The 12,082-nt window shown below is 25.8% G+C and overlaps 2 protein-coding genes across 2 annotated transcripts; both read right to left on the reverse strand.

Annotated features, from left to right (window-relative positions):
* Window positions 1-2,426: 2,426 nt before the first annotated feature.
* On the reverse strand, window positions 2,427-7,157 carry DICPUDRAFT_146635 (uncharacterized protein; the record flags this gene model as incomplete). Its single annotated transcript, XM_003282990.1, has 5 exons — window positions 2,427-2,797; window positions 2,897-4,030; window positions 4,725-5,310; window positions 5,400-6,194; window positions 6,258-7,157. 5 exons carry the CDS (start codon window positions 7,155-7,157, stop codon window positions 2,427-2,429), a joined length of 3,786 nt encoding a protein of 1,261 aa, XP_003283038.1.
* A 3,755-nt stretch (window positions 7,158-10,912) lies between these two features.
* DICPUDRAFT_146637 (uncharacterized protein) lies at window positions 10,913-11,446 on the reverse strand (the record flags this gene model as incomplete). The annotated part of the gene is made up of 1 exon (XM_003282991.1): window positions 10,913-11,446. The coding sequence occupies one exon, from the start codon at window positions 11,444-11,446 to the stop codon at window positions 10,913-10,915; it is 534 nt and encodes a 177-aa protein (XP_003283039.1).
* Window positions 11,447-12,082: the final 636 nt, after the last annotated feature.

The raw sequence follows: 12,082 nt of genomic DNA on the forward strand, positions 1-12,082 counted from the left end.
TAATTAATATATAAATCTTTTTTTCTCTTTATATAAAAGGAATAAACAACATTGTATAACTTTAAAAATGGATTAAACATTATCTTTTTTTCGTATCACCAAATTAACATAAAAGATTGTGTATTTTAATCGATAATGTGAGTGGAATTTTTAAAAGTGTTTTCTTTATTTAGAGCTATTTAATTTCTTTGATTACAAATGTGTTAACATTAAAAAAAAAAAAAATTTATGTGGGTGTTTTATTAATTATTTCCAAGTTTGTCAATATTTTTTTTTTATTTTTTTAGGCCAATAATATTTTTTATTTCTATTAATAAAGTAGGTGAGAACTTACAATATATTTTCTCTACTATTAATATTACTATTTAATGAAAAAATATAATTTAACAATCTTTTTATATAAAAAAAAAAATTGATATGAAAAAAAAATAAAAAAATAAAAAAAAAATTAAAAAAAAAAAAATATTATAATTTATTTTAGTACGACTTTAACATATCTATTTATGAAATATCTAACAACATTGCCCATTATAAAAAAATAACAACATAACCCCCACCCATTATAAAAAAAAATGTTTTTTTTTGTGTGTGTTAATTGGATTAAAATTTTATTGCAGTTGATGCTGTTTATTGTTGGTGTATTGTTAAATTTGATCAAATATAGTAAAAATAAATATCCAAAGAAAAAAAAAAAAAAAAAAAAGACAATTTTTATGAAAAATTCGAATTTTTTTCACATACATTATTATAGTGATTATTAATATTTAAATTGTGTATGTATTGTACTTTACAATATGCAAGTTTTTTTTTTATTTTTTAAAAACAAAATTTTTTTTTTAAATTTTTTTTTAAATATGTGCACACCATCAAAATTTTGCTACAACAACCAAATATCTTAAAAAATTATGATACCCCAACGAATCCCCTCAAAAAAAAAAATACCAATAGAAATTCGAATTTTTAAAATGGGGGGTGTAATTCGAAATTTTATAACAATCTCTTTTCCTGAGATAAAAATGTGATTGGAAAAAAAAAAAGATTTTTTTTTTTTTTATAAATTTTTTTTCTTTTGATTTTTTTTTTTAAATTTTTACAATAATTAAAACAATCAACTCCTGATTTTTTTTTTTTTTTTTTTAGATTAAAAACTATTTTAAATAATAACACAATCGTAAAAAAATAATAAAAAAAAGTGTATTAACTTTTTTCTTTTTTGTGTGGGGTAATGTTATTTTTTTATTATTATTTTTATTAAGAGGAAATGAATGTGGAAAATATGTGTATTTAGTTGTTTTTTTGTCGTTTTCATATTATAATAAAATGTTATTATGTTTTTTTTTGTTTTTAAGGTTTTGTGATATTTAATTTATTATAATTATAATTATTTCTGTGAAAATTTAAAAATGATATTTTAAAAATTTTTAAAAAGAAAAAAAATAAAAAATAAAAATCAACGACAAACATGATAAGTAAACAACGACAAAAACAATAATCAACGACAAGAAATAAATGTTTTCTAACCTAAAAATAGTACTATTACACGTATATGCTCAGACATGGTGTTGAGCGAGTGGTTTTTTTTTTTTTTTTTTTCTTTTATAAAAAAAATAAAAATAATAATGATAATTATAATTATATTTACATTATTTATTTATTATTGTTTGTTGTTTATAAACTTATATAAGTGTGATTATCCAGAAAATCCATAGCAACCTAAGCTAATCAATAAATAAATTACGAAAAAAAAAATTAAAAAAAAAATTATAAAAAATAATAAAAAAAAAATTAATTAATAAATATCTTCTTCCTAAATGAAATCCCGAGTAAATTTAATATTTTTTGTACTTTTTTTGCTAAAAATGATAATAAATTAATTAAAAATGATAATTAATTATATAATGCTTATAATTAATTATATATTCATGCATACGTTTCTTTTTTTTTTTTTTTTAATGTTATAAGAAATTTTTTTTTTTTTTTCTGAAAGTTACAATACCCAACTAAATATTATTATTGATACGATTATTATTATAATATTTTTTCTTGTTTATCGGTTTTCAAGTTATGTAATTATATTTTTGTAAATTTTTTTTTTTATTTATTTTTAAATTTATCATTTTTCAATTTTTTTCAATTTTTACTTTTTTTACTTTTTTTATTTTTTATTATTACTAAAAGAGATAATAAAGATATAAATAAATATATATTGTTTTCGATGGTGATATAATATAATATTGGAAACAAATTGATTATATTTAGTTAATATATATATACTAAATATTTAATGATAATTATTTTTATTAACAAACTTTGAAACAATCATATTAATTTGAAGTTTAATATTTAAAGTAAATTTTATAAAGGGTTAATAATAAAATAAAACAAAAGAAAATTAATTTATATAATATATAGTTTTTTTATTTTTATTAATAACCAATTGGTTTATAATTATTTTGTGAAACTTTTCTAGCGACTTTAATAACAATAAAACCAATTATAACTACACCTACTAATACACCGATGACAATGAAGGCTATTTGGACACCAGTCAAATGTTTTTTATTTGAATCTTCGCTTGCACTACAGGAATAATCTGAAGTACCCAAGATGGTGCATGATGATGAAGTGGCGCAACCAAAACCATATTTACTATTTGGTGATGAGGTGTCTGTGTTGTCAATAAATGAGATTTGATTATTACGGAAATCCATTTGTGAGGCTTTGCAATAAATTGTTGAACCAGTGACTGCGACATTATTCTCAAATGTGTTATCTGTACCAAATGAAACTTGGCCTGCTTCTAAATAAATACCAGCACCATTTGTGCATTGTTAGAGTCGAATAAAGACCTGCACATAAACTGAACCACCAATATAGGTTCCATTGATAAAAATACTACCACCATTGATTGCATTGTTATTTGTAAATGAACAATTGTTAATGGATGCAGTTCCTTCATTAACAGTAATGGCAGGATTTCTGGAAGAAAATCTATAAACATTATTATTTTTAAATATGCAACCATTGAATACAACGGATACTGGATTTTGGAGTATAAGAACGGGTGTAGTTTCAGAGTTGCTTGTGAATTGGCAATTGTTAAAGAAAGTGTTGATGTATGAGGTTGAAGCGATACCAAAGCCTACACCACCAATATTGTTGAAATAATTAATGTTTTCGATTGTACCTGGGATGGTAATAAAGAAAGCAGCATTACTAAGACCCAAAGTAATACTTGAATTGGTAAATTGGAATAGGGAGCTATCGCTTGATTGTACACTGGCATAATATACAAGACCACCGGTGGTACCATAAAAGTTGGTAAATAATGATTGGGTGATTGTTAAGTTTACTTGAAGGTTATTATCGATATAAATAAAACCACCTTTAATAGAATTTGAAAATGTGTTTTGATAGGTACAGCCCTTGATGTTTAAATTGATTGGGTTTACTTGTGCTTTGTTATTTGAAAAAACAATGGAACCACCATAGAGGGATGAGGCACCATTAACTAAATTGTTTTGGAAGATACAGCTATCAAATGTAATATCTTGACCACCGGTACCTAAATTTGCTAAAACTGAACCACCAAAGCCACCATCATGTGCTTTAAGATTACCATTTCTGAATGTAATACCATAAATATAAATTTTGTTTGAAGAGTTTGTTGAATTACTTGAAAGATTTAAAAATGAATTTAATGAATTGGTTAAATCGAAAATAACTGATGTTAAAGTGGTAGTTGAATTGGCAGAAACTGTACTATATTTTTGATTTATAATACTTATTGATTTGCCTTGTGTGATGGTTGAGCCAAATACATCGATATTATTAAAGTTATATTGACCTGGTTGAATATTGAATGTTGCTTGATTAAAATCTACTAAATTACATGTTAAAAGTGCACTACTTATATTTTTACATGATGTTTCTAAACTAGCACCACATGGTTTGCTTTGATCGAATTCACTGTTAATATCAACATAACTGGTGCAACTATTTGCTGCTAAACCAATATTAATAGTTAACACTAATAAAGATAATATTAATAAAAATATTTTATTTATCATTTTCCAAAATTATTTGTGTAAAAATAAAAAAAAAAAAAATAAAAAAAATTTTGATATTTTTATATAAAACAATTTTTTTGGTTGGTACTGGAAAAACTCAAAAAAATAGGTATTAAAGATGATAACCTTTCCGAACCGGTTTTCGAATTTAACCAATTTCGTTCATAAAAAAAACTTAAAAATTCGAAAAAAAAAAAAAATCTTTTTTTACCGACATGACGTAATTTTTTTCAATTCTGTATAAAATAAAAAAATATAATAAACAATTTTCCCAGCTTTTAAAACTATAAGGTAAAATCCTTAATATTAAAACCATGTGCGAAAAATCATGAATAAATAAAATATTTACAAACAAAATTTTTTTTTTTTTATTTTTTTTTTATTTTTATTTTAATTTAAAATAACTATAACAAAAAAAAATCATTGAATCTATGTTGAACACTATTCTGATATGAGGTGATAATAAAAAAAGATAAATATATAGGGGAAGCGAAAAATAGTTATATTATTATAGCTATATTTTATATATTAAAAGGACTATTTGATTTTTTCATAAACTAAAATATCTATAAATAATTAAAAATACAAAATAAATTAATATTTTTATAAAAATAAAATATATAATATAATAATAAAAAAAAAAAAAAAACTTACAAGCATTTTGATTTGTATTATTACCACCAAAATTATTTATTACAGCTTCTTGATAATTTGAAATTAATACTTTTGAACCATCAAATCTATACCAATATTTATTCATTTGGATGAATAAAAAGAAATGACCACCACTGTAGAAATCACCACCACTGTGACAGACAATACCTAAAATTTTGAATTTAGAACGATCACCATTGTTACTTGTAATTTCGAGGGATTTTGGAAAGCTAAAGGTATTTGAAACTTTAATAGTTCTTCTATTATCGTAGTCAGTTCTATCTAGTTGGAAAATTAAGATATCTGGTATGGTTATAAAGTCATTCATAGTTTCATAAAGACCACCATTATCATTGTGGTCAATATCGTGTTGATGTGGTCTTTCTTCACTGTGTCTATAAAATTTCAATGATTGCTCTAATGATGAAAATCCTTTAACTGGTAAAATAATTGTATTGAATGTTTCATTCTTTGTTTTAATTGATTCTATTCTACCATCTTTATCAATATAAACAAAGGTATTTTGAACTTCACCTTCAAAAATTGAATTAATTTTTAATTGTGAGTTATTTGTATTTTTTGAAATCTGGAAATAAAAAAAATAAAAAATTAAATTTTAATATTATTAAAATTTTTTTAAAAATAATAAATAATAAATAATAATAAATTACTTACAGTATTAATTTCTTGTAATAATTCATTTAAAACAATTTCTAAAATTTCAGCAGAATCATTTGAACCAATTGAGCTTGGTAATGGATTGATATCGATTGTATTGAAGCCCATTTCCATTAGAGTGAAAATTTTTGCTAAACACTGAGTGAATGGGAAACCAATTTTACCACCCAAATTTTTTATTACTTGTCTTAGAGGTTTGATGTGATAAAGTAATTGAACGACACAAGAGATTGAACAATTTTCATCTTGCTCCAAAAGACCAACATAGCCAGTTTTAATCCAACCTTGAGAAACATCATCACTGTATCTAATCATACCATCATTGTTTACAATGATATTGTCATTATTATTTGAAGTTGAAAAAGTTCTCTTTTCTTTCTCCCAATAGATACCTTGGTTGTTACTACTGGTTACAACATAATGGTATTCAAACTTCATTGGCTGTGGTGAGTAGATTTGACCAATCCATAGAGTGTTGGGTGCACCGAATCCTGCTCTTGTAACTGGATACATTCTTAATGACTTTTGGCTATCTGTACCAAAGAATTGACTAACCAAATTGATTGAATGAAATTCTGAATCCCCTTCATTCATTACAAAAAATGTTACAATTTGTGAAGGAAATCTTGGTATAATTTGCGATTCTAGTGGTTGCAAAAATAAATATTTATTATTTAAATCATTCATACCGAAAAACATTTGATTGGTTGAATTGGTTGATGTTTGTAATGGTGATGTTGAGTTTGATTTATTAATTGATCTATAATCTAATGTTGGGAATACGTCACATCCCTAATAAACAAAAATTATTAATAAAATATTTATAATTAATATTATAAAAATAAATAAACTTACACCATCAAAAATATCTCTAATTTCAATATAAATTTCTTCTTCCTCATTTGAAAAATCGTTGGACCATAGCATAAATGAAACTTTATGATTACGACCAGTTTCCCAAATGAAATCATCATACTTGCTATAGACATATTTATAATCAAATTCTATGAGCTGTGGTGATGTACCTTTTAGTGATGGTGATAACGATTGGCTATTATTTAACTGATACATTGATGAGCCACCACTGGTGGTACTACTATTACTTGAATATCCATTACCACCACCACCATTAAAACTACTATTATTGCTATTAATGAAACCATTGCAATCTTCATGGTTTAGGGTAAATGATGACATTGAGTGAATGATTTGTTGTTGTTTTTTAGCCTCTTCTTTTTTATTTGAGAAACCAAAATAATCTTCAATCCCACTATTATTTCTATTACTATAGTTATTATTATTATTATTGTTATTTATTGCATTATTATCTAAAAAGTATTCTTCGTCATCACTTAACTCGCCTTCTATTAAGCTATTGTTGGCACTACTATCACTACTAGAGTCATTTAGCAATTTATTATTCTTTTTATTATTTGAAAATAATGAATTTATTTTTTGTTGATCAATAAACCCACTATTACTATTACTGCCATTATTGCTACCGTCCAATGAGAATGCATTCTTGTAATAATAAGATGAAGTATCTAATTTAAAATTGTTCTTTGGTAGATTTGATGTTGCTTCAAATTGAAATTCTCCACACCACCAATCATTTTCATTCCAATTCATAAGAATTGAAGACCCAGTACTCCAGTTACCCAATCCTTGTACTGACCCACATACTCTTAGATTTTGGCCATAATCCAATTTCTTTTTAACATAAAATCTAATCGTAACTCTTTTTCTCATCATCATTATTTACAATAATTATTTTTATTATATTAATATTATTATTAATATTATTATTAAAATGATACAATACTATTATTATCAATAATATTATTGATTATTGATATTGATATTATTTATAATTTTAGTAAAAAAAAAAAAAAAAAAAGATTTTTTTTTTAAAAATAAAACAAGAATTGATTTTTTCTTTTTTTTCTATTTGTAAAAAAAATTATAAAAAAAATTATAAAAAAAAAAAACAAATTAAAAAAAAAAAATTTAAAAAAAAAAAAAAAAAAAAAAATTAATTTTTAAAAAAATAAATTATAACTGAATTCGTAATGTATACAATAATTACTTAAGTTTTTTTTTGAAAAAAAATTGTTTTAAATAAAATAAAAAAATTATAATTACAGTAGCTATACAAAATAATAAAACCAAACAAATATAATTCACTCTTTTTTTTTTTTTATTAAAAATAAATTTATTTTTGGAATTTTTTTAAAATTAATAATTGCAAAATTTGATCTTATCTTTAGGCAGGTTATTAATTTAAACTTTATTTTTATTTTTCTTATTTTTTTTCTTATATTCTTTTCTTTTCTTTTCTTTCTTTTTGTATTTTTTTTTTATATTTTTGTGAATGTGATCAAATAAATTTTCATTCGCCACACAAAAAATTTTTTTTCTGCTTTATAAAATAATTATTAATGTGAAATTATAAATTTATAAACACGCATGAGTTTTTTCAAATAATTAAAAAAAAATACAAAATAAAATAGTTTTTAAAGAAATTTATTTTATTTAGAGCTAAAGTGTTTTAATTTCATAATAATTCACTAATAATTATAAATTACATGTAAATTATTTATAAATAAAAATAATTAAAACAAATCCTTTTTTTGTTTAATCGTTAACCACTATCTTAATAACATGGTACCTATCGATTTACATAATGTTACAGGAAATAATAATAATTCTTAAAGCACAGTACGATCCAGTTGTATGGAGTGACACTTATTCACCAACTGGATAAACCATTTTTAGCAAGTCTAATTTATTTGTGCCAGTACACTTTTGGTAACAGTGATTGTTTTCATTCTTTTTATATCATTAACTCTCTGTATATCTTCTTTTGTTTGATGGATAAGCGACAACAATTTGGTAATTTAAGGTATAACCACTTTCCCCAAGAACTTTTATTACTGGTGGTAAAGCCTTAAACATGCCGGTTAATGAGCATCCTTCTCTTTTCGTTGATTCACTTACTGATGCGTTATTCTCATACTATTCGCACGGCGGCCTAGATTTACATCTTTCATTTTTGAGATTGTAGGTTTACTTACAGAGATGATGTTAGTCGCTTTTTTATTGCGTAGTCTGGTGCCATGTCGATTTATCGTCAGGTGATTTTGAAAACTACACCAGATTCGCATTTAATAGTTTTTTATACCTTCTTTTCAATTTTCTCAAAGTCAAATCATTAGCCATTCAATTTGAATGCATAGCAAAGGGTTATTTTGTTATAATTTTAATAAAACAAAAAAACTTTCCAAATGCAAATTTAAGACATCTTTATTGGTTTTTTGTTTAGATCATTATCCCAAAAAGGGTCTTTGAAAAAGGTTATCACAAATTTTAATAATTATATTTCAATAATGTTATGCAGCTTTCCAGGTGTATTTAAAGGCGCCAGGTTCATTTATTATCTTCTATTTTTTGTTATCTAAAATCAACTTTGAGTTTGAAATGTAATGTAGCTCTCTATAGCTTATAAGTGAAGTAAAACAAACAATAAAAAATAAACAAATAAATATTCATAGTATGTATAATGAAATTGTAGTTTATTGAATAGTTAAAACCTCTAAAATTTTGGACTGAAAAATGAAAAATTTATACTGAATGAGATTTGTTATATAAGCTATATCTTACTGGGGTTATCGTTAATTTAACAGCATTTAAATGCCATCTAAAATATATTAAGAATCGGACTTAAAGCAGGAATGAATTCAAAAAATCATCCAAGGTAGTTTAGCAAAGTGGTTAATGCGGTGCCCTGCTAAGGCATTCCCTTCGGGGGCGCAGGTTCAAACCCTGCAACTATCGATTCTTTTGAAGAAGAATTTATCTTCCCGGTGATTTTGGCTAAATCATTAGAGTACTGGGAGCATTTGTAATGTAAATGAACATTGATGTTTTAGTCGAGTTCTTTTACTTGATGTAATGTATTATCATCAAAATTCAATTAATTAATTAATTATAACTTAAATTGTCATTTTGTATCATCGATGTACGCACCTGAGTATTCTATGAATTCCTTAATGACTTCTTGAATCCATCAATTGAACCAAGCTGGAGAACCTTTCAACCCAAATGGTACCCTAGTAAATTCATACAAACGACCTTTAGCTTTGAAAGCTGTATATTTACGATCGCATGCACGAACAAGTAATTGATGATAGCTTGATTTTAAATCCAATTTCGTATAGTATTTAGCGTTCTTTGCTTTATTTAATAACTGATCAATCAACGGCATTGGATAAGGTAAATCGACTGTTTGATTATTAATACCTCTAAAATCAAAAACAACTCTACCATCTCTTTTATTAATAAAAGGCTCTGTACAGTAAGGTGATGTGCTAGTTTGGACTACACCCGCATCTAGTAATTTCTTAACCTCCTTTTCTATGTATTCCAATTCATCATCTGAACGACGACCGTAGCTAACTTGAACTGGTTTACTACCTTCTACTACTTCAATCTTCATATCGAATTCAGGTCTTTCTGGTGGATTAAATTTTGGTAATTCCTCTACCAAAATATCTTTAAACATCTCCCTGATTCTCATGATTTCTTTTTCTATTTTCAGTTCTTCATCTGATTTTGCTTTAATGCTTTCTGAACTGATATTTGAATTGACCGGACTCTTCTCTACCACTTTGTTAACACTTGTAGTACCACTCGCTGACCCATTAACTTCACTATTACCTGCAACCACCGTATCTGATTCACTGCTTGATCCACTACTTGACCCAACATTTGACCCATTACTTGACCCAATATTTGACCCATTACTTGAACCAATATTTGACCCATCACTTGAACCAACACTTGACCCACTGCTTGAACCAACATCTGAACCAACATTTGAACCATCCTTTGACCCATTATCTGAACCACTATCCGAACCACTACTTGGACTTGCTTTAGGTACTCCAATACCTGTAACAGTTACCACTCTTAACGCTGCCGCTTGTGCCTTATTTAACTTCCAATCTACCCAACTTTTCGATGCTGTAATCATTGTTCTACGGTCTCCACAATCTTTACCTACTTCATATAACGGTACTTTGACCCTGTGATATACTCTATTATCATTTGCATCTTTGAACAACTTTCCTAAGTATGGACTACTGTAATTTAAAGATAATATGTCACCTCTAATAAAATCCATACCCAACACGAGGTCATGTTCCATTTCAACTATTTGAAGCTTCATTTATGTTGAAATCTTACCTTGTGATGTGTTAAAATACATGGCCATCGATACGCTATAATTTGACATGTACTCTTTATAGTCTTTCGTATCCTTCCCAACCGGTACTTTAATTCTTGCTGACGTCTTAATTAATTTCATACCCTTGAACTTCTTTCTGGTATACTTCGGATTAATTAAACTCATGTTACAACCAGTGTCGATTAATGCATGTACCCACTGATTACCTACACGTACATACATAGCAAGACTTCTAGACTCTTGCCCGCCTGCTTCGACATTGAAGTTATTGAGGTTTACCTCCTTTACCTTTGGGGCACTGGGCACTTCTATGTCCTTCTTCTTGGCAGTTAAAGCATTTATGCCTTTCGCTCTTCTTGAACTCCTTAGTCTCTGTGGCCGATTCACTCTGCGATGACTTAAATTGTTTGGGAGCTCTTTTCCTAATGAATTCTGCTTTTTTCTTGAAGCTTTCTACAATTCTTTCTAACACGCTAAACCATTCGTCAATATCCGTCTCTTCTATCTCACCCTTTCCATAACTTTTATTGATCTTTTCGTTGAATTCGATACCAATTCCGAGCGACAAATAATTGCATATGAATATTGCTTTTTGATAGATGGTCTGTTCTCTGAATAGAACCAAACTATCCCTGAGTGGTCTAATGAGGTTGTCGTATCCTTTACCCTCATCGTTAACACCAGATTTGGCTTTCTCTAGTTTGCTTGTAACAACTTCACGACGTTCGACTTCGTCGTCCTTTCTTCTAATGATCCTACACATTTCTGACCATTCTGGCTCAGTATCCTCTCTTTCCATTCTTGCCCTATAATCCTCTAAACCTTTTAAGATCTTTACCCATTTGCTTACAGTTACTGTACAGTATGTATTATCATCAAAATTCAATTAATTAAATAATTATAACTTAAATAGTCATTTAATCAATCAATTATAATAATTAATAATTTTAATAATTAAAAATAATTAAATTTAAAAAAAAAAAAAAAAATAAAAAAAAAAAAAAAATAAAATAAAATAAAAATTTTCGAATTTTTCGTTTTATTCAATTTTTACATAAACTTTAAAATCATATAATTTATTATCTTTATTTTTATTGTTTATTAATTATTTATTTATACTTTAAAAGTTCATTTACAATACACTTTTTTTTTCAAGATAACTTACGATACTAGGGCCCAGTAAAAGTTAGTAGAGAATTTTAAAAGGTATTTACAAAGAAATTATTCAAATAGAAAATGTATTCAATTAAAGAAGAGAATGTAGACTCAGTAAAAGTCGAAAATGACATTGCCGCTAAACTTGCCGATGCAAAAGTACATCGTTAAATTGTTGGAGGAAAATAAAAGACTTAATGCAGAAATCAAGGACATATCTAGCAAACTCAACAATTCATTAGTTCTTAGGGAGGAACAAATTAACTTGTCTAGTAAGAAA

The sequence above is a fragment of the Dictyostelium purpureum genome, assembly GCF_000190715.1.
Source record: "Dictyostelium purpureum unplaced genomic scaffold DICPUscaffold_2, whole genome shotgun sequence".
Taxonomy (NCBI): Eukaryota; Evosea; class Eumycetozoa; order Dictyosteliales; family Dictyosteliaceae; genus Dictyostelium; species Dictyostelium purpureum.